Here is a 25,340-nt window from a genome sequence, read left to right on the forward strand (position 1 = left end):
TTTAAGGGCAGCACAGGGTGCTGACAAGTTAAGAAAATTATTGTTCGTGCAGTAAGAGGAGTCGGTATAAAGTGTCAGGGGTGCAAAGTGGGACCATAGCCTTGCCCCTCGCTGGTCCTGCTGCGGCTCGCTGGCGGCGGCATCCCTGCGGGCAGGTCCGTCCCTGGTCGGTGACACCAAGGGTGCAGGTTGGACTGGCTTGAGCGAGGGGGACTGTGGCCTTTGGGAAGAGGAAAACGGAGCTTTGCAGAGCAGCACCGGCCTGCGCAGGCAGAAGGAACGCGCTGAGGCTGCCCGGCTGCGCGAACGCTGCTGCTCGGCCATGGGAGCTGAGCGTGGCAGGGAGACCATATAAGAGTAAAGTTTGTGGTGTTACTGATAATGAATGTCTCCTCATTTCTCATAAATTCTCTGCTAAATGTATGATCACTGAGTTGATAATGGAGTGGAGGACATAATGAATAGCCAGTTACAGTAAGTAAATCATGCCTGTTAAGAAACAGAACAAAAACAGAAACTTCTGGCACTTTTAAAAGCCAGTATAGTTCTGAAGAAACCCTGCTTTCAGCAAAGCTGACCTGAGGACACATCATCTTCTGGTGTGAAATGGCTGGAGAGGCTGGGGCTGGGGAGGGGAGGCTGGCTGCGTACGGACGCCACGGGTGGCTTCTGTCGCCGGAGGCTTCCCAAAGCCATCTTGCAAAGGGAAACTCAAGCTGTGGTGCTCCCCACTTGTAGTGGGAGATAACTGGGAGAGAGGCTGGTGGCAGATTGCCAGCCAGAGCATGTGGTGCAGCTGAAAGCCTTGTTAAAAACCGAAAAGCCGTGTCTAGCGGGGATGCAGGCAAGCAGCAAACGATGCACTCGGAGCACAGGGCAGGGTAGAAGCGAGGGGGTTTGCTGGGGGCCCAGCCGGTCGCTGGAGAGGGCTGAGGTGACCCCGCAGCCGGGCAGCCTCTGCGGTGAGCACCGGGGCTGCTCCGTCAGCTGGGTGCTGCTTGCTGGCAGGACCAGCACCCTGAAATGGCACCTACCCATCGTGTCTGCCTACCAGCTCACCACCTCCTGCTATTTCCATGGGAGCCAGGGAAGGTATTTTAATATTCTGACTTCAGCATCTTCCTCCCGGGTCAGCAAGACTGAGCATGGCAATGAAAGTTTAGACTTTCAAGCACGAACAACCTTTTTCTTTCTCTGCTGAATTTCCTGTTTGATCTTCCTGAAGGTCCCCGAGTACCCCTGGCTGGAGCAGGGCGAAGGCAGAGCTGTCTCCAGTTGTCAGACAGCTCATTGTCTGGTGCCGAGGGGACGGGCTCACGGGAAATCCTGCCTCGGGGCTGGGACGCGGGGCTGGCTCGGGTCATTGTTGCAGCCCAGCCCATGGGCGACGGTACCAGACACACGTACCAGCGCTCAAGTACCCCCTTCAGCCGGGCTCTGATTTCTGCCGAGCTGCTTCCTCTGCTGCAGAAGGGGTGGCAGACAGGATGCCTGCCTTTGTACTGCTCCGGCTTCTGGGGGCCCTCGGTGCCCCCCAGCACCGCCGGAGCCAGAGCGGCTGCAGCCCAGGGCCGCGTACAGGGGTCAGCGCCAGATCGGGAGCCAGATGTGCAAAAAGGCATGGCACAGCCTCCCACGGGGCCTGAAGCGATCAGGATGGAGGCAGGACGGTGGCGATGCGCAGTCACGAGGCAACGTAGGGGCCCGGGGGGGCGTTAAGCTGCTGATCTGCGGTGCCCGGTAAGGGCTGCCACGGTGCCGAGACTCTGGGCTTGGCAGCGGCTCACCAAAGGCTCCGGGCTGGTGGTCTGCCTGGGACCACGACCCAGGGGAAAGCCTGGGTGACCTCTGTGCGATGCTGCGACTCTGCGAGGGGTCCAGCGTGGCTGGGGAACCACCAGAGGGACTGCGCCGGGATGCAAGCAAGTTAGTTACAATGGCAAGGCACTTTCACTCCAGGGCGCTCAGCCCGAAATCTGGTTTTGATCTGCGTCTGCTGCTTATTTGCCTGCTTTGAGTGAACCGCTGGTTAGCAGTAAGGCGATTTCCCAGCTCTGGGGCACGGGCAGTGACTGACCCCTCAGTTTTGAGGCAGTTTTCAGTTCTGATTTGCACAATGCAGTCCTGGTTTGTGATCCACCCAGAAGGAAATTAAAGAGCATTTCCCCTGGTGAGAAAGAAGCACGGCTTTGTGCAGAGGGAGCTGAGCCGGGTCCTGGCTCAGAGGGCCAGGCTTTGCTAGCAGAAAACCTGCAAATTTAGTTTTCAGTTCCTTAATCTTCTAACAAAGCAAAACAGACACATGGAAGAGCAGCGCGTCTGGTAGCAGCGTGCTTGGGGCTGGGGGGAACATGTATCCGAGGAACGCCGAGAGAAGAAAACTGATAATCAGAGCTGAGGGAATCACCCGGCCTGCCCCTATGGAGATTTATCGGGAAATCAACTGATACTTAAGTCGTGTGGGAGATTAGCTTGAAATTGTGGTGTTATCAGCCTTGTAATTCATCCTCCAGTAACAAAAGAGTTCCTCGGAGAAAACAGATGGTGTTTGCTTCCCGTCACCCTCTCTCGTGGCCTGACAGCTTTCACTTTGTAACTGCTAGAAAAGCAATTTCTGCGATCCTCCTCCCATCACCGCTGCCGTCACCAGGGCAGCACCGAACCCTCTGCGGAGCCCTGCCCTTAGCATGCCTATGGCAGCAACGGCAGCGGCCGGCCGAATCGCAGGGGCTGGTGGTTGCATACGGGTTTTTGGGGGTTGGTTTTTGCATGCTGAGGCCCTGCTGCAGATCCCCCCAGGGTGCACTCGGGGCTGGCTGCGCCCCTGCTGCTTTGGCGGGATGCTGCACAGGTCGCATGGGTTTGCACGAGTGTCGCATGGGTTTGAGACCCACGCAGCCACTGGAGCCACGGCTCAGGCTATTCCCAGGACCGTTGCGGCTGTTTCTGGGGTTACAGCAGGTTACTGAACTTCTGCCAGTGGTTGTTTTCCCCAGCAAATTGCACTCAGCAGCGCACGTCAGCTCTCACTCCGAAGAGCAATGTCAGGGCTGTAAAGCCTATCTCCAAGCCAGAGGCAAGGCTGGCAGTTTCAGGCGCCGGGCCGGCCAGCGTCGCCTGCCCCAGCTGAGGTCCGTGCCAGGGGCCGGGGAGACTCCCCCCATCCCTGGAGTCACCGGGAGCGCAGCGGGGCAGGGACCTGCTCCGTACGGCCGCAGCGCGGGAACCCCCCCGAGGCTTCCCGAGCAGCAGCCCGCTGCCAGGCTCTGCTCTCGGGCTTGTTTAGCTCTTCCAGTGACGACTTCTAGATGTTTCCTAACAATCACGTTGCCTAATTGTTATAATCTAAGTGACTGATGCCTTGTTTACAAGGGAGCCTTGTCTTTGTTCTCGAGATCTGCCCTTGAATCCTTGTCAAGTGTCAGCGCTGGTTTATGGGTGTTTCGGTCTGTCTGCATCGGGTTATTTATGCAGGCAGTTCAAACAAAAAAGAACTGGTTTAGAACTGCAAGTTTATTTCAGCTCTGTGTAGGAGGGGAGAAAAAGGGAGAGAGATGCTGCTGTGTGGATGTGAAGGAAAAAGTGCTTTGCAGCCCCTCCGACAGAGACCCGGCTGATCAGCAAACTGCTAATTGAGTGTACGAGCCGTGACCGCTGCGGCTTCGGCTCTGATCCGTCAGAGGTTTGGTGTCAAACTAGAAACCAGCCCGGTTTGCAGTTTGTGCTCTGAAGTGCCTGGGAGAAGTAGATCGGATTTGTCTTTCTGCCTGCCCATCGCGAGGGTCTGTCTGAGCGAAGCGGGAGCCGGCACCGATACCAGCCGCCCCTCCGGCTTGGGGAAGATGTCTGGGGAGAGAAAGGCCTCTGAGCTGCCTATGAGGTCTTATAAGCCTAGCTACAGATCTTCATATAGGTTATGCTCTGTATTCAATAGGTGAAATTGTTGTAGGTGCACTGCAGAGTCCTTGCTGCAGGTCACGGAGCTGCAAAGCCTGGTCCGCGTCTCGCAGGCAAGCGTGGCGACTCGTTTCTTACCAGGGCTGCTCCCGCAGCAGCGCTGGGCTCGGTGGGAGGCTGTTAACTTCTCTGCATTCAGAGTCGCTGCTTCGTGGCCTCGACGTGGGCCGGATCAGCACGCCGAGCAGGCTGGGCAGCACGCAAAGTGTTGGAGAGGTGGATGGGAGAGCCCCGATGCTGCTTCCAGCCGTGTCCCTTTTCCCTCTTTTCTCTCTTACATAAGAAACCCTGAAAGGCGAATGGGTCAGAGCAGGCATTTTCAGTCTCGCTGGCGTCCTGCCCAGCCAGGCATCGGAGCCGTGTGTGACACGACCTTCCGCGGCCCCCGCCACAGCGGCCAACGGCTGCAGCCTGTCATTAATGTGCCAAAATGCCAGCGTGGAGCGGCGTGCTTTTTCCATAACACATGAAAAGGTCATTTAGATGGAGAACGCTGGGTAAAACAGCTCTCGTGTGGGTTGTCTGCTGCTGATCTGAATGCACTTGAGTGCCTGGATTGCTCCGAGCTGCTCACTTTTGCTCCGCGAAAGCATCAAGGAGGAAAAGCTGAGCAATGCCTTGTGGTTTTGGGAGCAGCGTGGGTGAAGGCTGGAAGGACAGGGCAGGTTCTGCCCCTGCAGCGGGCAGGGAAGAGGGGAAGTTCAAGGTTTCGAGGTTTGGGTATTATCATGTGCGGGGGTGGTCGCTGCTGCTCCTTAAATCGCAAGTTGCTGTTTGAACAGTGCGCGCTGACCCGGCGAGCGGCCGCGCTTCAGGCGGGTTCGTGCAGGAGGAGCCGGGGACGCTGCGGGGCCGGTGGGGATGCGTCAGAGCTCTGCGCACGCCGCTCTGACGTGAGGCACAAATGAAAATAAAATACGTTGTCAGTAAACAGCATGATGTCAAGTTAACGATGCCAGTGAGCTCGTCTCCAGAACCCTCTCCGTGCAGAAAACTGAGTCAGTTCCGGCCCCGATGAGGTTCATGGAAGGAGCGTTTCCCAATGCTGTTTAGGGAAACCTTACGGAGAAGGTAAACAAAATCCAGCAGCTATCTGACCCCCAAACCCTGCCCCTCCACAGGCCTCGCGTCATGGCAGCAGCTGGGGAAGAGAGGATCCCGGTGCAGCAAAGGGGACGGCGCTTGCCCCCCTCACAGCCAGGGCTGCACCCACAAACCTCGGGGCAGCCGCGTGCGGGGGACGGGATGGGGTGGGTGGGAGCTGCCCCACGGAAGGGTGCTCGGGGGGGAGACCCATGCCCTGCCCTCATGTGCCCCACTGCCCCTCACCCCTGTGCCCCCATCCACCCCCCGGAGCTCCAGGGTCTCGTCCCCACGAGCAAATGCACCCCGGCATCGCCGCTGCCACGCAGCAGCAACGGCCTCGAGATGTTCTCAGGCGCTGTGCTTGGCCGGCACGTGGGTAAACACCCAGTCTCTTGTTCGGCAAATGAACTGGGGGAAAAAAAAGGATTAACAGCCTTGCTAATGGCTCCCGGCCTCGCAGGGATCGTGTCCTGACTCGCCCTGTCTGCTCGTGGGGCATCCCACTGCGAGCGAGCTGTGCCCCGCGTCTCCGCAGTGAAATAGTTTCCTCGGGGCTCCTCTCTGTTGAGGAAATGTCTGTGATCAGTAGAAATTAAACCAGGAAAATATTTTCCATTTGTGTCAGGATAAAAATGGCTCAAGCTAGGCGTGATTGATTGCTGAAAAAAATGGGAGCAACCCCGGTGCCGTTTCAGAAGGCTTCCTACTGTTCTTGCGTACAGTAAACACAGAATATATTTAGCAGCGGAGCCCAGCATGAGACAGCCTCTTACTGCAATAATAGCAGTGCCTTGTCTTTTTCTCCTTTTTTTTTTTTTCCTTTTTTCTAAGAAGTCGGTTTGGCGGAGCTCTTGGGAAGCTGGGTCCGGGTTGCCTCACGGGCTCACCGTGCCTGCCTGGAATGCCAGCGCCTTTGTTTGCCCTTGTTTACCCGGGCTAGCAACGGCAGGCTGCGGTGACTAACTCCGCAAACAGGCGCTGGGGCCGCCGCGGCGCTTCCTCTGCGCGGCACCGCCACATGCCACCACGCAGCTGGTGATTCAGCCCTGGCTCCTGGCATGAACGGCCACTCCAGGCATTAGAGAAGTCATTCCCCGCCATCCGCCCACTTTCCCCTCGTTAGACCGAGCGTGCGGCCCGTGGCCGGGGCTCCGGTCAGGCCCCTGGGGACGGCACCTTTGCACCGATGCCCAGTGGGTCCACGTGGCAAATGTGGCACGGCTTTCCACGCGAGGAAAGGCTTGCAGAAATGGGGTCTGCCCTGCCAGTGTCACCTCCTCGAATCCTGAAATGCAAACCCAGTGGGGCTGGAGTGAGAGGCGAGCTAAAGGAAGGGGATGTTGGTTTATGGCGTATCTTCGAGTCTTATTGCAAATCTTCATGTCGGACACTCCAGCCAGCACCAACCGTCCCAGATACACTCTCTTGATATTATACATGCAAATAACGGCCATGATTTATTTACTGGAAAAACCCATATTTCATGATACTGCACTTTCTTCATGGTATTTATTATTCAGATTACTCTAATGCATCGTCATAAACCAGGAGCCTGCTGTGCTCGTCTCCGAGTAAATACGGAAGACGACAGCCCCGGCCTCAGAGAGCTGGCGCTCAAAGCCTGTGGATTTTATCGCCTCCGCTCCCGGCTGTGAGCAGCCCCGGAGCTGCTCCGGCAGCGTGCGGCGAGAGCCAAGCTGGCGGGGGGCACCTGCAGCCGGAGCAGAGGGAGCCCCGGCCGCCCCCTCCTCCAGGGAGCCCCTTGCTGCCCCGGGGCGCGCGGGGACCCCATCTCCTCCCCTGCTTCGCTGTGGGCTAAAGGATCCCAGAAGGGGGAATTAAAGCCATCGCTGCTGTCCCTGAACACACAAGATGTTTCTAGGCCACACTCGTGATGTATTTTTAATGCTCCCCCAGTCTGTGGAGGGGGGGAGGCTGCACTGCATACCCCTCTCATCCGCTGCCCACGTCTTAAAGACGAGGCTGCAAACCCACTCCTATATCCTGCCATGCACTGCATTTCTGCTCTACATTTTATGAACAGGATTTTTGCTGTGTCCCAGAAACCCATAAAACCTTGGCTGCCAGCTGAGACGCTCAGGTTGCTAGCGGAGAGCTGGGCGCAGGGCTGCGGGCAGCGGGGGCTGCGGCAGCAGCCTGCGGTTGCGGCGACGTCCGTAATCCTAAAGGGAGGTCGAAGACCTTTGTCAAGGCCTGTCTTTGGCTCCTTTCCAAACTGTGTTTGTTCCATGCAAAGCTATTTTTATTCTAATGCTAATGTTTCGGTCTCTGGTTCCTTTTATTTCCAAACAGCATTAACAGTGCATTGGTTTGTAAATGCCGGCCGTACATTGGGGACTTCAGGGCTTGAAATAAAGCCCTTTCCCAAAGGTCCCTCTGGGTATCCTTCCATCTGGTGACTCGCTTTACACCGATGCCGTTTCCCAGCACCGACCATCCATGGGAAAACAGGACCAGAGTTTGTCCGTGCGGTCCTTTTAGCTTCCCAGCAGGCAGAAACGTAAGGTGCCGGGAACCGCAGCCCACCGAGCGTGTGGCTGCGTGTGACAGCCCCGGGCACGCGTCCCTTGTCACCTCGCCCCAATGCCACTGCAGCGCTGATGCTGCGTCTGCAGGGATGACACGCTGCGGCGAGGAGCCAGCGAAAGAGAGGGCAGCGTTAGGCTTCAGCAAACGGAGGCAGCTACAGGAGGTGACGGAGAGCGCGAACGCAGCCCGCACGGACGGAGCGGAGCAGAGCGGGAGAGGGATCCCCACGCCGTTAGCAGATGCTCGCCCGCCTGGTAAAGCTGGGAAGCTAAAACACACAGCAGAACCCCAGAGATTTACTGGAGGTCACACAGGGAGCATAAACAAACCTGTTCTTTCCCTGACAGAGGCTTGTTGACAGGCCGCTGTTGGGCTCGGGGTGGCAGGTCCCAGGGACACTTGGGCAAAGCGCATACAGCATCGAGTGACAGAGCGAGTAGAACAGGATGATGCAAACTGCAGAATTAAACCAGTGTTGGCAAGAGGTCTGCGGCTGCCTCGGGGCACTGCATCTGGCGTGTCCCCTCGCTGCGGTGCCGGTGGCCCCGGGCTGGGACAACCCCGTGTTCATCATCTCTGCAGCAATGGCTGTTCAATCTGTTCCTAACGCCCCTTCCATTTTAGGCATAATTTAGCAGCTCCTCTCTCCTCCTCTTTCAGTGCCATAATTAGCGCTTTTTGGCTTGAGTCATGTCCTTTAATCATATCTGGACTGCAGTCACTCCTGCCAAGGTGAGTAATTCCCCGGGCAGAGATAAAGCCCTCGGCGTTGCTTGTGCTCTTGCCAGGTCGAGCGTTCAGAGGGATGCGGTGCTCAGGGCATGCACGCGATGCAATGTCAGGTCTTGGGCAAGTGGCAGCACCAGAAAGAAGGTGAAGGCAATGATTTTCTGTGCCCTCCCGTCCCTCCCAAGGGGGAAATGCAAAGCAAACTTGGTTGTTTTTAATAAATTGCTTTGAGACCTGTGGCCAAGCCGTGCAGGAGAGGAGAGCGCAACGAGGAGACCTGTCTGTAGCGGTGTTGTCACGGCGGGTACATGTCCATCGTACGTGCGCCGCTTGCCCTGCCTGGCGTGCCGTAACGTCCATGCCCGGAGCAACGTGCCGAGCCGGGACAGTCCACGGCCGCTTCCACAGAGACCTGCCGGTGGGCTGTGGGTGGCTGAGCTCGGGCATGAAGGGCAGCGTGAGCGGCCGCCCCAGCCGGTGTCCCTTCAGGAGAGCCCCAGGACGGTCCCTGACCATGATGCAGGGACAGCCAGGGCCGGAGGTGTGACAGCTTTGGGGGCTCGCTGCTTTTCCAGGGTACGGTGAGCAGCAGGGCGAAATTCGGGATGTGACCATCCAGAGCCCGGCAGCCTGCGGGTGCTCCCAGGAATGCAGCAGGTCCGGTACTCGCCTCCAGCCGTGCGAGCTGAGCAGGAGTTGGGGGGAGTTGCTCTGAGATAAGCTTGCCAGCAGATAGAGAAAGACGGGGATAAAAATGAGCAATCCTGGCACAGAACGGGAACGCGTGGAGAGGGATGGCAGACACGCGTCGGGCTGGAGCAGGCGGTGGTGTCGATGGGTTCTAGCAGCAGCCAGGGCATCCTGAGATGGGGCTGCAGACCTCCCGGGCACTTAAGGAAGGTTGATCCTGAAATGTTTTATAGCTTATGAGGAGCTCGTAAGGCTGCCAGGACCCGGATAATGGGGGATTTTAATTACTTGGATATTGATGGACATAATAAGTGTGCAGCAAACCACAAAGGGAAACCTGTGGCTAGAGGGGAGAGCGAGATTGATCTATGCACAGCATGTTAAATAACCTAAATCGTTCAGAGCCTCTTCTGGCCCCGGTTCCAGGAGCAGAGCCAAGTATGATAAGCAAGGTCGGGGTTGGGAAGTGTCTAGAATCCAAATGTTTGTATTCTTGTTCAATTTCAAATATTCACAGGGACAAAAGTGGTAGTAGGAGGTGCAGCAAAGCGCTTGGCTGTGTCTGCCTGGGGACCGTGAGATGCCTTGGGGAGAGGGGCCGGCCGCCAGGAAAGCGGCTGCGAGTGCCCGGAGGCATCTCAGGAACTTTTGCACAGATTTGCTACAGTAGACGCCTGGGTGAGACCCGGGCAAGGCGAGGAGGGAACCAGAGGCCAAAGCAATTGAGGAGAAGGACGGAAAGTCTGAGCAAGCAGCGTGGGTGGGATGGCGGCCGCCAGGCTGGGAGGGGAGCCCGGCGGGCAGGGCTGGCGGGCAGGCCTGGCCACCGTGCTGCGGGCAGGTCCCGGGGCCAGCCGCGGCTCTCGTGAGGCTTGATGGCATCGAAGGTGTACCCAGGTGAGGTCTCCTCCCGCCACCTCGGGTGCGCACCGGGCTTCCTTCTCCATCCCGTCAGACATCACGGGGCAAATCTCTGCTTAATAAAAGGGGGTAACGAGGAGCCAAGAAGAAGGTGGACACCCCCAGAACGGGGCCCGGAGTGCCGTGCCGGGGCTGCCGGGCGGCTCCCGAGCTGCAGAGTCGCAATGGAAATGTGTGCATCAGCGCTGCAGGGGCAGGGCCTCTGTTTGCAGTGATAAGATAGTTTTCTGTGTGGGTGGTGCTAAGTTGGGTCTGTAGCTGCCGTTCCAGTCGTGGCCGAGGGCTGCAACATCCCTCCTGGTTTTGCATCGGCTCCCTGGCAGACATCTGGCCCGGCTGGCCCGGCAGATGCTGCCGGCTTTGGGGAGGTGGTGCAAAATCCCGTTCTCGTTCGTGTGGAGCCCAGGCAGATAGCACCATCCCAGCCGAACCGCGGAGAAGTGCCTCTGGGAGCTGAGGTCTGGGGTGCAGCAGTTCTTTTGCTGTTTTCCCCTTGCTGAAAAAACATTCAGTTTATTAAAGAGCTGCAGAAATGTCCGTCCCATTGCAGGGAGCAGTGCAGGGTGTCTCGGGTCTCCTGCGGGCTCAGGTTGTCCTGTCGCAGCGGGTGGCAGACGTGCAGTGCCGCCCCGTGAGGGCTGGGTGCTGGCTGGGGAAAGGCTGGGGGCTTGAGACAGGGCACAGCGGACCAGAGCAGCAGAGACCAAACATTGCTGCTACACCTGTGGCTCTGTAAAGGTGATGGAGAGCTGGGGCTGGGCTCGTCCCACGCGTCCCGGGCTCCGCCAGCGCCTGCCGAAACCAACGCTTCAGGGCAGAGCGGGCCCGCGGGCCCGCAGTCCATCGCAGCGCGGTTCCTGGTGGCAGCATGCAAAATGAATGCCAAGCACCGTGTAAGTCTCAAACGTATAGTGGCATTTTTTAGGCGTAGGCGTAAATTATTTAAATGCAATGTGCTTCCAGTCATAATGCACCCAAGACCTTAGATGTCTGCATCTTGTGATCAATATTAGACAGCAGTGGTTTGGGAACAGAGAGAAATCAAAGCTCTCGTGCTGCAGCTGTCCCAGCCTGCCAAGAGAAGAGACGGGAAGGGTCTGTGCATCACTGTGCATCACTGTCTGGGTGCTGCGAGCGCGGCAGGATCCTCCCTGGATCCGACTTTAAAGGAGCTGAATCTGATTAATGCCTGTGCCGCCGCTGCACGCGTCTCTGACAAAGTGTTTGGTAAAGTGAACTCAAATGCGGTGAGCCCTTGCTGCGTAGTTTGCTGACCTGGGAACGCCATGGTCTGGCTGTTTCTGTGCAGTTTTTAGGCACCTTCCTCATCCCCCAAAAGTCATCTGCTGAAGTTGAGCGTGCCCACCAGTGCAGGGTACCCCCTTGGCTCTCTCCGGCGTCTCTCCTCCAGTTTCCCAGCTCCTCTTTTCTCTCCCAAGGCGGCACAAATCTCCCTCCTGAGTTAGAGCACCTCTGTGATTCTGCCGAGCAGGGCCAGCGTGCGCAGGGCAGGGCCCTGGGGCTTCGCCAGGGTTTGCAGCAGCAACAAAACCCCCCCGGGGCCCCTCTGCCCCTTCCCGACGCTGGCGTCGCTGCTGCCCAGTGTGGGCTGGGCACTTGGAGCCCCCGCGTCCCCCTGCAGCCCCGGCCTGCACCAGCTCCCGGCGAGTCCCAGTTGGATTTTTCATTTAGCCAGAGTGCTTATTATTTTTTTTTTCCCCTCTAAGTTTGCTGTTTTCCTGAAATGGTCTGAAATGTAATAGACCAGGACAATCACCAGAATGAAATATTTCCTACATAAAATAGGCAGCAGCTATTCAGAAATGAAGATCGAGTGGAATGAGGGCTGCCAGGCAAAGATTTAAAGGTGCTGACATGTTCCCATAGGTTGTTTACTGAAGATATCTTCTCCTAAGCCCCAGTTTTAAGACTGCCTTTCAAAAGAGGGCACAAAATAAAATTTAGCAAGGAGCTTTAATAGTTGAAGCTGCTGTGTGCGGAGCTTTTTGTTGCCCGTATGGGAACGAAGCCTCGTTTCAAAGGACCTTGACTCTCTTCCGATAGTGCAGGAGGAGTGGCACTGCCAGAGCTATTTTTGCACCAAGGCACTGACTGGGCGTGAAACCTGTCTCTGGTGGCTGTGCCAGCAAAACCTGGGCAGGCGAAACACCGAGGCATATGGCCTGATTTCCCTAAAGATGCCGATTCCAAGGAATTTGGGGGTGCGCTCTCACTGTAAAAGGGCATCTTGGGCACCTGGCATTAGGAAAAAAGCTTTAGCGCCGCGAAGATCTGCCCAGCCATCCCAGCGCGGTGGGGCGAGGGGAGCCCAGTGCGGCGGGGGAGCGGGGGGGTCCGGCAGCTGGGCCGAGCTGCGGGGCCGTTTGCTGCTCTTGCTTCGTCTGCCGCCGTGTCCGTATCGTAGGAGCCTGTATATTAGGTCCTGGGCTGAACCCGGCATCAGGCTGGGTGTTGGGCTGCTGCGGTACCCGGTGAGGACCATGGGTTTGTCTGAGGCGTTTTTCCCTTTCTGGCCCCTCGAGGAGTCTCTATGTACCCACGTCCCCTTCCACAGCACCATGTTGCTCATGGAGACCTAAGACAGTGAATCCTATGTGTGCTCGAATGTTGCAGCTTTGCCCCTGTGACATCCTGAGCTCTTAATAAATCAGGAGTTGCAACGAAGCTGGCAATGGAGAGTAAAACCTTATGCCCTAATGCGGCATCTCCCAGCGAACAGCCTTGACAGCCTGCGCTTTCCCCCCCTGCTTTGCTCGCTTCTCCCATCCGCTTTCCCCTCTCGGCTGGGTTTGGGTGACTTCAGCATCATCCCCGTGGCTGGAGAGCTGGTGTTGGTCAGCAGGCTTCCCCTGTGCGTAGCTGTGGTCCTGCTGCAGATGCACAGCTATGTAAGAGCTCTGCCAAACCCGGAGCAGGCATTTCAGCAGGCAAAACTGTCTGTCTTGTACAGAAACAAGTAATAGTGCAATGCCGGACAATCAGGAGTCTGACTTTTAGACCGGACTGCTTGTTGTTACCAGCCCAAGTGTCAGGATCAGGCTGAAAGGGTTGATGAGAATTGCTGACTTGAGACTGCCTTGGTGCTTTGGGACCCGCAGGGGCCTGGCAGCCCTGGGCACGTAAGAAATGTGCCATGTCCGGGTGTTAAAATGACAGGGCTGGTTGGTGTGGGGGGAGAGGAGCCGTGTCTGGGTGCCAAGGGCTGTGGGTCGCAGCGGGAAGCCCCGTCTTGCGACCCGCTGCACCCCGCAGCGCCCAGCACTCGCCGCAGCCCTCCCAAATCCCGAGGAGGGGGTTATTTTACCTGCTCCCCCCTTGCTCCTCTGCTGCGGGGAGCCCGGCTGCGGCAGAGCCAAGAGCAAGTTTCTGCCGCCACCTCGTGATGGAAAAGCGCTGGGATGTCACGAAGGACGCAGGGCCAGGCAGCACGGCTGGATTAGGGAATGGCTGCTTTATTCGTCCCTGAAATCCCAGCCGTGTCCAGCCAAGCCAGCAGCCCCGAGCCCCGGGGTGTCGCAGGGAGCGAGCCCGGTGGGACGCAGCAAGCAGGGCTTGGGTGGACACGGCTCTTCCCAGTGCTGTGGAAGGATGCTGTGCCCATCCCGGTGCCGTGGAAGGATGTGGTGCCCATCCCAGTGCCGTGGAAGGATGTGGTGCCCATCCTGGTGCCATGGAAGGATGCGGTGCCCATCCCGGTGCCATGGAAGGATGCGGTGCCCATCCCGGTGCCGTGGAAGGATGCTGCGCTCAGTGCTTGCCTTTCAGGGGTTATCAACAGCAGTGCTCTCCTCCCCGGACAACCCAGAGCGCATTCCCCATGTCCCAGAAGTGTGCGAGCGGGAAGGGGGCTGCTGAGAGGAGGTTTTTGGTGAAGGTCACTGCAGATGTGCACCCGAGCCGTTTGGCCTCCTGCCCCTGCTTTGAGCAGCGCCTCGCAGACCCTCAGGGCAAGTCAGGCACTTATCATCCCTTCCCTGGTGGTGTCCCTGACACTCTTCAGGAAGCTGAAGATGTGGGACCCGCCGGTCCCTTTGGCCTCCAGCGCCGACGGAGGCTTCCCTGCGGAGTGGCCAGCCCCGTCGCCCGGCTCTGCCCGTCTAGCCTTGGCTTTGGCCGCCGCGACGGCGATGTACTTGGTGACGATGGTGATGTGGTAGGACCTGAAGTCTGCCAGCGCAGAGACGCACTGGTTGAAAGCCGCGCAGAGCCGCGCGTCTCCGGAGGAGAGCACGTGCTGCTTCAGGGAGGGGGCACGGCGGATGGCCTCCACGAAGGCTCTGTGCGGCGGGGGCATGTAGTCCCGCATCCTGTGCAGGAAGGCGGCTGCGAGACACCGCAAAAGACGAACTAAGTTGTGGGTGAGTGGGTTAAAGCACCCCGGTGCGCTCAGAGAGCGGCCGGACTGCAGCACTGGTGCTGGCGCGGTCTGCAGGGACTCAACAGCCTGCCCAGCCTCCTGGGCCCCTCTGCTCTGTCTCAGTGCCGCCGATTAATTGAGAAAGAAAACCCATATTAGGTCAATGCTCCATTAGGGTCAGTCTTAACCCTAAAAGGCAGGTTTTAGCCCTTGCTCCCAGCCTTTTGGTTTCGGGTTGTTTGGGGTTTTTTTGCTGTTAGAGTGGTTTTGCTAATTTCTGATAAATATACTCTGTTGTGGGCCAGACTAACGCGAAGCTATGTGAATGGATGTGCTAAATTACTGGCAGGATGCTGGCCTGCTCTGCTCCCTCATCTCTGTACCCATATATAACCTCAGTAAAAAGCAAAATCTGTCCATCTGGGAATTTATAGCAGTGAGGGAGCGCCTGCCAGAGCCTTGTTTATAGACTTCTTCCCAAATGAACTGGGCAGAGCCTCAGCCCAGCCGGGCTCTGCGAGGGTTTTGCGAGGGCGAGATGGGCGCGTGTCCCGTCGACTGGCAGAGCTGGGCACTGCCATGGGAATCGCTCTGGCTCTGTTCTTCCCCCGCCCCTTATTTTCTTAGGAAAAAGGAAGAGCGTGTGACTTACTGCTCTCCTCGCTGTGGCGAATCCCCAGGAGCTCATCAAAAGCGTGAAGGACGGTGCTCTGGGCCGCGCTCCCTCCCGAGTACGCCATGGGCTCGTCAGATACACCTTCGTATATCAGCCCCTCCGGCATGGCGGGGTTATCCTTCCAGCTGAGAGGGAAGACACGGCGGTCAGGCAGGGAGCGGCCGTGGGGCGGCTGATAACAGGGGGGGCTGCGAGAAGGGACCCTGGGCTGGCAAGATGGAGCGAAACCTTCCCGACCCGGCCCATGGATCTCCTCCTCCTCGGTCAGCCTTGTCAGCTGTCCTCAAACCCGAGATAAACTCAGAAATCACACTGCGTCGAGGCGCACGACAAGGTCATAGGTGTAGGGAGAAATCCTTAATTATCCTTTGCCTAGGAGCTAGGGATCGTGCTGTGGGATTGCCGCGCACTGGGGAGCACCCCATGGCGTGGTCCCGGGACAAGCTGCCCTGCACCTCCATCTCCTGCTCGGGTGCTGGCTCGGGCAGGTGCCGCATGGTGGTTTGCGCTGGTTTGCACGTGCAGAGCTGCTTTGGGTGTGCAAGAGGCGAGGGGGCACTTGTCTGGGCAATAGTGGCACCTAGCATGAATTTCTTGAAATCCTGGTGGCCATTAGGAGAAGTCGGGTTGCCTCTGCGGCAGACAGAGTTGCCCAAACGCTCCTCCGAGCCCTTGAAGGTTGTACTTTGGATTTTAGCCTGTTCTTGTTACTCTTGACATGATGTCTTTAAAGACAGTGCAGGACAGCCTGCCTTTATTTATTTCAGGAGAAAACAAGGCTGTAATGTGATTTCCTCCCTCTCATAAAGCTGCTCGTCCCCGGCAAGCCCAGGCACGGGGCAGCATCGGTGCCTCCCCCCGTACACCATTAACTCAGCCCCTGTCAGCCGGCTTTATGCGCCTGTTGTGCAAAAATGGATAAATGCTCGCTCACAAATGGAAAGAGGAGTTATAATTTCAGAGAGATAATGTGCCTGGCACAAAAATATCTCTTGACCTTCTGAAGAATGCACCATTTCATGAAGCTTTCGGTGCTGGCTGCTAAGGCTGTTTGACGGCTGGATCAGATTTTGCAGAAAATGCAGAGAAAATAGATTCATTATCAAATACCGTAATATTTTTAGCTCTCCCAGGGATGTATTTATAGTAACCTTTACTAGTGGGAAGTTCTTATAAGCAGAAGAGAATTTAAAAGGCATGTTTTTCTAGGCTGATGACCATCAAGACAAGGTCAGCTTGGATAAAAAAATGAGAGAAACCTAATCAGGATGCATGGAGCCTTTTGACTTAGGAATGCTGAGATATGCTGAAGAGAAACAAAAATAGAAACCCCCTGGCAAGCCCAGGAGCGGAGCAGTTGGGGATGCTCCCAGCCCCGCAGGGAGGATGAGGGATGGCAAACCCGCAGCGCTGGGCTCTCGTGGCCCTGTTTCTGCCTTGCCCAACTGACTTCTTTCAGTATTTGGGGGGGATTTGAATTAATGGAATTGCAATGGAGCAAGAGGCTTGTTACAGATATTTCCTTAACACTCAGGGGGAAGAGACCCCACTTGGCTTTGTAGCTTTGTGTGTACGGTGTGTGAAGTTAAATTAGTCTCCTCCTGTCAAAACTGTTTGGGCCAAGAGCAGGAATGGTTCGTTTCCGCACAATTACGGCTGTTGCGGCGCGGAGCCCGTGCGGGATGGAGGGAAGCGGGTTGAGGGACAGACGCCAGCCACAGCCCCTGCCCAGCAGCTCCGGCCCCGCGCAGGCGGATCAAGCGCCTGGGAACTCCGTCCCTCGAGGGCAGCAGGACCGCGTCGCCCTGGGGGCCAACGCTGCCGGACGCAGCGCCGGCTCCCTCCCCGCCCCGGGGGACCCTGTGCCCCGTCTGGGCTGCCCCTTCCCAGCACATCCCCTGCTCCCCCTGGTCCCGGGAGCTGCCGACAAGGTGGCTTTGGAGGGAAAGGCACCGCACTTACCCGGAGAGAAAGATCCGGATCACAGCGTAAAATACTGCTGGATCCACATAGTCTAGGAGGAAATCAGATCATAGATGTTACTGCGGGCAAAAGGCAACTAGTTCGCTGTGCTCCCCCCTGCTGCCGACGCCGAGGCGACCTGAATCTGTGCTCCGAGAAGGCCCGGGCAGGAGGAGCCGGCACGTTGCGTGGTGCCGGTGCCCGCTCCCTGCGGTGGGTTCCCCCCAGCCGGGCTCCTTGGGGCACCGCTGCGTGCAGCACGGCATCGGTGCTCGGAGCTGCTCAGCCCAAAAACACCCCACACGTTAACCCTGGGCCCGTTTGGGTGCTCAGACTCCATGTATCATCCTGGGAGCTCCGAGCTTCCCCTGAATTGTTCCCGCCCATCCCTCCGGAGAGGCGTTATGGGCCAAGTGCAAGCGCGTTTACGCCAAGGCATCCAATGAGCTAAAGCGTGCGCAGCAATGCACACAGACACAAACTGCCCTCCAGCCGAAGGCTGCTGTTACCGTGCATCTGTTTCAAAGCCTTGCTCATGTCCCCGATGGCCTCTGCCAGCTCCTGCAGGGCTTTGTGCAGGGTCTCCTCATCGAGCTGCAAGATGGCACGAATGGCCTGAACGGTTGCCTGCGAGAGGAGGGAGAGCACGAAGTGTTGAGGAGGCTGGGATGTCTGCGTACCAGCTCTGGATACCCGCTACCACCCACGCCAGCTCTGCCCCTTCCCCCAGCCCGCGAGCAAGCGTTGCAGGGGACGGGTACGCCTCGTGGGTGCGCGCCTGCGGGCGCTTTCCAGGTGAGCAAAGAGCTACGGGGCACGGCGGTACCCTACCTTAATCCCAGGCACAGCCGCCTTCTCAACCAGGAGGGTGACGAGGATGAAGCCTCGCAGGCTCTCTCCCCCAGGCAGCGAGATGATGGTGTCCAGGTTCCTGCAGGGGCGACCGGCGGAGCAGCCGAGTGCGCGGGGGTTAGGAGGGTGCTTGCTCAGGCTTCCCCCGCACACCCCAGGACCCGCTGAACCCTTGGAGCAAAACCATCCCGGCTGCAGAGCCTCTTAGCTGCACCCCAGACAGAGACAAGCCGGCACAGAGCAGAAGGGGAGGGGGGCTGCTCTGGTTTTGAGGGATCTGCGACCCTCCCCATGCACTCGCTGGGCTAAACGTCTGGCCCATGACAGCCAGGCTCAGGGTGGACCAGAGCAGCCCATGGTTCAGCCATGGTCACGGCACTTTGATGTTCTTGCAGTGGGATTTGCGTGCCAAAGACGGAGCTGGTTTTGTTGCGCTCGTATATCAAGAGATAGGTTCAACTTAAGCAGAGCCCTGCAGTGTTGGAGCGCTAAGCCAATTCAAACAAAACTAATACTGTTAGAAAATAAATAAGCATCTTAAATACTTACTCAATTTCCAGAGGCCTGAAGACATTTCAGTTATTGCCAACAAACGCACAAGAAAAAGAGAGAGAGACGTTATAAATCATTCGGCAACGGACTGTGCTCTGTGGGAGACAAAGGAGCTGGCTGGACCGCGGGAAGCACCGTCCCCGGGGGGATGCTCCCAGAGGCACCTGGTTCCCCCCCGGCAAGACCCTTCCCCAGACCTTCTCCATGAGACAGGCCCCCAGTGATGCTTTTTCAATGTTTTGTGGCAGAACAGGAGCGGTTTGGGAACCATTTGTCCCCGTTGTGCTGGATGGGACCTGCTCAGGCTCATTGCTGTCGCCCAGACCCTGGGAAGAGCTGCACTCGGTCTGCCGGCATTTGCCCAGTTACCCGTTGGGGTTCTTCCTCTTCCAGTTGGCCAAGACAAAGTCCGCATGGCTGAGGATGGGGGGGAGGCCAAGGGCCTGTGAGACCTCCCAGAAGGGGACAGCGAGATTTCGGGGCAGGACCTGAAGGGCACAAAGCACAGGAGAAGACGGGGACACTGTCAGGCTGCTGAAAGGTGCCCATCTACGGGCACCCAACCAGGCAGGAGGGGTCACGCTCCTGCTGCAGCCTCAGGAAAGAGGCTTTGCTCCCATGGGATGAGTCCCAGATCCCAAGAAGCAGGTGAACCTGCTCCACATTGCTTTTACCTTCACGGTGCCCTCCTCACCCTCCTGCCAGAGGTAGCCCATCGTGATGAAGCTGAGCACCAGATGCGCCAAGTGCAGCTCCTCGCGCCCTCGGAGGTGCCGGGCGCTCAGCTGCGGCATCTGCCGGGGAGACCCTCGGGAGCAAGGGGCACTGCAGGCGATGCCAAGGCCCCCCGCGGTGGGGGGCTGCCCCGCCAGCCGGGGAGAGACCCTCCTAAATCCTCTCCCTGCCCTTGCCCTCTCCCCGCAAGCCCCCGTTCCCTCCCAACCCGCAGGGTTTGCTACCGATTTGCTGTTGGCGGCTTGCGAACACGGACAGAAAACCATGGGCTTTTACTCAAAAAGAGGTCCCTCTCCCTTGCGCCGGGACGCACAGGAGAGCGGCCGATCCCTGCGTGCCGGCGGGGTCCAGCCGGGCTGGGGGGCTCATGGGGCGCCCGGGCTCCTTGGCGGGGAGCGTGGCTGGGACGAGCCATGGCTCTCATGACATCTAGAGGGTTTCCCCTGCCACCGCACGCCACGCTCCAGCCCTCGCTGCCTCGGCTGGCCGCCGCGACCTAGGATCTGCCGTAGGAGCTATTCCTGTGCCAAGGTTAAGGCTTTGCTTTTGCATGGTATTAGTCCTGTCTGCGTGAATCCTTGCTGAGGACACGGCTTTGCTGTTGGTTTGCTTTTCCGTGCGTTCAGCAGACGCTGCTGTGTCAGACGAAGGTCTGAGAGCGCTCCAGAGGCAGGAGAGAGAAGAGAGGTACCTGGTGAACTTGTGAGCGGAGCCGATGGCTCGTGATCAGCTGAGGCAGGTCATGGGCAATCTCCATCCAGGGACCGTAGGGCGCTGGCAGCTCTGTCTTGGTAGAGAGAGGTGAGAGGGAGGGCTGTATATGCACGGAGACTGGCAGCGCACGGTGTCGCGAGGCTGTGTCTCCTCTCTCCCCCCGGTTCCCGAGCAGCTCAGGACTGAGGCAGGAGGAGATGTGTCCAGAGGTTAAATCTGGGATCAGCAGAGCCGGCTGCGGAGCCCTGCAAGAAGCAGGGACAGGCTCGGGGGAGAGCGCAGCCCCCTGGGCTGTGCTGGGCCGGGGGGACGTGCTGCCACCGTCGTCCTTCGCAAAATAGCGAGGGGCTGTGGGAAACGGGACCCGGGGCATCCTGGCGTGGGCAGGCGGCAGCCGAGGGGGGACAGGTCGCAGCAAACGTGGTGCTGCCAGCACCAAGCCTGGGAATAAGTCACAGGGCTTAGAGGCGGTGGGTTGGTTGAAAGAGTCGGGCTGGCTGCCCCGGCGCCTGGACGCCCGGCTTGGGGGGCAGAGGGGAGCGCGTCCCCTGCACACCCACGGGTGGGGTGCAGCGGGGTGGCCAAAATGGTCCTGCACCGCTGCAGCTCTAGGGACCGGCGTGACCCTCAGGGAGTCACTGCAAAGGTGGACGGAGGCTGTCTGTCCCGGCGTGGGGAGGGTAACCCCGGGCTGGGGTACGGGGGGTGCTGGGACAGGAGCAGGAGGGAACAGAGAGCTTGGAGATAAGCCCAGCCCTAGGTAAACTCTTTGGAGTCAAGGCCAGCTGAGAGGCAACACCCAAACTCTCCTGCTCCGGACCCCGCTCTGGCTGTAACGCAGGAGAGCCGTACGGTCCGGGGAGAAAAGGGAATTGGGGGAGCGATGGCAGCCGGGGGATGCACGGTGGGCTGGAGCGGGGCTGCGACTCGCCGCTGGGCCGGGCAGCCCCAGGAGGGCTGTGCCGGACATTGCCCGGCCAGGGAGGACTAGGGTCCTTCACCGTCCCGCTCCGTCGCGTTTGCCGTTTTCCTGGGGCTGCCAGGCTCCCCTGCCTGCGGGGAGGGGAAGGGAGCAGACGCCGCCAGCCCGGGCTCCCAGCTTCCATCCAGCCTAATGGTTTGTGTCTGGTTCCCCCTCTTGTAACACCAGCTTGTGTAATTGTGAATTAATGGATGATAAACAAGTATCTGCCTGTCCCCGAGCGCTCCCGCTGTGAAGTGAGCCCAGTGATAAATGGCACCGCTTTCAGCAGGGGAGATCTGCAGTCTGACTGCTCGCCTGGTGCTCCCTGAAATCCTGTAAAGCCAAGGCCAACGTGTGAATTGCAAAGCTCCCTCGCCTCTCCCCGGTGCCACTTGCTGCAGCCAGTTTAATCGTTTTTAATGCGAGGGGTTTGTCCTGTGAAACGGTCCAAGCACGTGCCTTCCTCATTGCTTTTTATAAACTTACAGAGTAGCGTTACATTGAAACCCAACCAGAAAGCCGCTCACCAACCCCTCTATTTTTCTGTTCTCTGTCTCTTGTAGCACGCAGACGCGGTGGCGCAGCCATCTCCTACCAGAGGGTGGGGAAGAAGGAAGCCGTACTCCTTGGAGAGCTGAAACCTGGTCAGAGGCAGCGGGGTCTCCTCCGTGCCGTCGCTGGCCTCCATCACCGCAAGGTCGAGATGTGCTCTGGCTCGGCGGAGACGCGCCGGCTGCCCCGCTCCCGGTATGTGCTGAGCCAGCGCCGCGCGCCCCGGCCGCGGGAGCGTACCTTGTCCTGGGGGGGCCGGGGCCCGGCCGCCCAATGGCCAGAGGGTCCGAGCAAACACGGTTAAAGGTTGCCGATAAAGTGTTGTCGCGGAGCAAACATCGATCTCCATCCCCCTTCCCGACGGGGAAGGCTCAGGGCAGCTCCCTTGCTGTGGGTAGGGGCTGCGAGCTGTCTGCCCCCGGGACCTCCCCTCGGGGCTGCGGGGATGCGCCAGGCTCCCGTGGGAGGCTGCATCAGAGGGGCCCAGGGTGCCCGAGGCTGGCGGCAGCGCAGGGATGCTGTCTCCGGGTTTCCCCACGATCCTGGCAACGTCAAACTCATGTCCTGTGCGCTGTGCTTGGTCTGCAGGACCTGTGCAAGAACGGGGGACCGTCTGTGTCTCGCTGGAGGCTGCAGAGCCCTGCACACCATGAACCCCACACCGCAGCACGGACCTGCAGCCTCCGCAGGTGCCAGGTACAGCCCTGGCAGGGCAGATGTGTGTCGTGGCTCTGGGAGCTGCCCGCAGCTCCTGCCAGGCTGTGTGTGACACCCCCCGGTGCCAGAGGACATTTATCCCCACAGGAGCGATACGCACTCCATCAGACACGAACTGTACCCTCAGCCCCCTGCTCGCATGAGAGGCTGCTGATGTATGCGCTAACAATATGCCCAGCACAGCCAAAATAAATTAATGGGAGCCACATCCAAAGCCGCCGCCACAGAAGCAAGCGCTGCGTGGCAGGGAGTGAAACTCCCTAATCTGCATTTCGCGTCACTTAAGGGCCTATCTGCATTTCCAGCAAGCTGCCTAATGACTGAACGTGAGCTGACGTTGTCATTAAATTCCCAGTGCCAAATAAAGTGCAAGACCATAATGACGGTTTTAACTGGCGGCAGCGAAGGGTGTGCTGGTAGCGTGCCCGCACCGGAGCACCAGCCATGCAGGCTTCTGACCTCATCGCCATGCACTGGAGCAAAACTCCCCTCCCGTTGGGTGGTTAACGCCGGCGAGGCTCATGCCGCTGTCTGGCCGGAGATGAAGGAAAGGAGGCTGAAAGGGACGTCGCAGTGGAGGCTGCTGTTTCCCCGTGTTTCAGCACAGGAAAGCGCAGGGCTGCAGCGACGTGGTGCCGGTGCCGTTTGCTCTCTGCGCCTGCTCCCCTCTGTTTATCCCTGGGGGTCAGCTGGGAGCAAGGGGCCCCGAGGTGGGGGCACGACCGTGCAGGCCTTTCTCACGGAAAGGCTGCAGGGGTGTTGTTTGGGGGGGGTGCCGGAGCTGGGCAGGGCACCCCGAGCCCACCCAAGTGTGAGGGTGAGTGCCACGGTGTGCCTGTCCAGGGGACGTGGGCTGCAGCCAGAGCGGGGAGGGGGCCGCCCGGCACGCGAGGGTTTCCCGGCCCGGCGCCTGCTCTGGTGAGTCAGGCTTCCTCCGCCGCCACCGCCCGAGCCCACCCTCCCGCCAGCCCCACGCCAGCGGGAAGGAGCCTGCGGCCACGGCAGGCACCGCACATCCGCCCCGCGCTCTTTCTGTGCGTCAGCCGCAATGGCGTGAGCCTCCCAGTGCCGCCGAGAGCCGCCCCAGCCCGGCGCCCGGCAGGGCAGGGTCCCGGCGGCTGAGGGTCACTGGGGCGGCCCAGCGGGTCCCCCCCCATCAAGCGGGGCTTGGCAGCGTGCTCTGAGCGGGGCCTGCCAAAACAGTGGTTTCCTGGGGGAAAAGCAGCACCGTGAGTGCTGCCTGCGCAGAAAGCTGCCCGTGCCGAGGCCGGGGCTGGAGATGCCATGGGTGCACGGGAAGGGAAGGGCTGTGTTAGTCGGGGCACGGACAGCGAGACGGGCGTCTCTGTGGGACGCAGCCCCTCTTCCAGGGCTGCTGGCCGGTCCTCACCACCTGGGGATGGGGACGGCAACGGGGAGGCGTCTGCGAGGGCTGGCGCTGGCAGAGCACAGTGGTGCAGCGGCAGCAAACCCTGGGAGCCTCCCAGTGCAGGGTGCTCTGAAGCGCAGGGCTGCGTTGCCTGTCAGTACGACTAATATTCTCCCTGTAGCCTCAGCCTAGAGAGTGCTTTGCTTCTTGAGCGGAGCTGTTTTGCCCCAGGCAGTTTTGGTGTGGTGGTATGAGACGTGCCTCCATCCCAGCTGGCAGAGGTGCCGGATGGGCAAATCCACTGCCAGTCCTTGCATCCCTGAATGCACCAAGCAAAGCCATGGTCCCAGGGCAGATGTGCTGGGCAGAAAATGTCTCTTGCTCAGGCTGCTGCCGGTGCCCCACACCTCAGCTCCAGCCACCAGTGCTGCCCCCACCAGCAGGGACCCGAGGAAGCAGTTGGTGCCACTGTCCCCACCGGGGAAGGAGAGGAGGGCATCCAGGTTCCTGCAGGATGAAACGGTGTCCCCAGGTAGGTGATGCGCTGCGGTGCCTCTGGGATCGCACTAGCAATTTTCCAGCTCTGCTGAGATGCTCTCAGTGTGCAGCACAGTGTGAAACCCTGCTCCTAGGGACCAGCTGTGGCTGCAGGGTCAGCAGCAAGTGTCCAGGTTTGCAGCACGGGTGCTCCTTGGGTGGCACAGGCTCTCCGGGGCCCTGGTTGCTCCGTTGCTTGACTGACACATGGCCAGGCCTGCTGCCCTCTTGCCTCGCTGGCTCTGAGTCCAACAAGGGCCAGGGCTGGCAGGCACCTCTCACTCAGTCAGTCGGTCCCTGGCATCACACTGGGCACACGCCGGTCAGGGCTGGCCACGTCGCCTGGCTGTGGCCCGGGCGGGAGCAGCCCTTGCCCACACCATCACAGCACACAGCCAGGGCTCCTCCACTCACTTAGGGGCCTCCCGGTCCAGGCACGGTTCTGGCACCCGGTGCCACTCCGCAGGGATGACACAGCTCCTCAGAGACCGGAGACACCTTTTATTGAACAACAAACACCACCACAACGGACACACTACACATGCTTACAGTGGCCACTACACAGGCTGCGGGCCACTTCGCTCCCAAGCCCGGGGCCGTGGGCATCTCCTCCTCTGTGCCACGCTGCAGCGTCCTCCAAGGACTGGGCTCCGACACCCTCTGCCAGACGCTGCCTGGCCCCAGACGCTGCCAGAGAAGAAACGCCATGGAGGCACCGCTTACTTCTGGGCAGCACCCACCTCCAGCCACCTCCACCCCAACGTCCCTGCCCGCCCAAGGGCTGCTTCACATGGGACTGCCCCGGCACCTGCCACGCATGCTCCTGCCACCCTCCGGGCTCACGTGCCGAGACTTGGACCCCGTCTGGGGGCCGAGCCCACCACAGGGACAGCCCTCAGCACCTCACCCAAGTGACACTCGGTCCAGCTCTCCACCGAGTTGGCTTGCACGGGCAGGCACCTCCACGCACAGGGCTGCTCGGCACCCTGCACGCCCCAGGGCCGCCGCTGCCGCATCCTCACCAAACACGCATCGCTGCCGCCTGCCCTGCACGAGCACTAAGACCAACTACTCCCCAACTTGGGCAACACTCGCTGCCACCACAGTCCTCCCCTATCCCCCTGACAAACCACCCACCTGTAGGATCACTGAGGTTGGAAAAGACCCTTAAGATTATCGAGTCCAACCATTAACCCAGCACTGCCAAGCCCACCACTAAACCATGTCCCTAAGCACCACGTCTACCCTTCTTTTAAATCCCTCCAGGGATGGGGACTCAGCCCCTGCCCTGGGCAGCCTGTCCCAAAGCTTGACAGCCCTTTCGGTGAAGAAGTTTTTCCCAATCTCCAACCCAAACCTGCCCTGGCGCAGCTTGAGGCCGTTCCCTCTCGTCCCATCG

The 25,340-nt window shown here is 59.2% G+C and overlaps 1 protein-coding gene across 1 annotated transcript; it reads right to left on the bottom strand.

The window, feature by feature from the left end:
- Positions 1-13,906: 13,906 nt before the first annotated feature.
- Positions 13,907-21,454, bottom strand: LOC309601677 (indoleamine 2,3-dioxygenase 2-like; the record flags this gene model as incomplete). Its single annotated transcript, XM_082334843.1, has 10 exons — positions 13,907-14,277; positions 14,964-15,112; positions 16,950-17,001; positions 17,459-17,576; positions 17,781-17,880; positions 18,351-18,365; positions 18,723-18,841; positions 19,028-19,147; positions 19,780-19,875; positions 21,362-21,454. The coding sequence occupies 10 exons, from the start codon at positions 21,452-21,454 to the stop codon at positions 13,907-13,909; spliced, it is 1,233 nt and encodes a 410-aa protein (XP_082190969.1).
- Positions 21,455-25,340: the final 3,886 nt, after the last annotated feature.

This window comes from Platalea leucorodia (genome assembly GCF_965183815.1).
Source record: "Platalea leucorodia genome assembly, chromosome: W".
In the NCBI taxonomy this organism is placed as follows: domain Eukaryota; kingdom Metazoa; phylum Chordata; class Aves; order Pelecaniformes; family Threskiornithidae; genus Platalea; species Platalea leucorodia.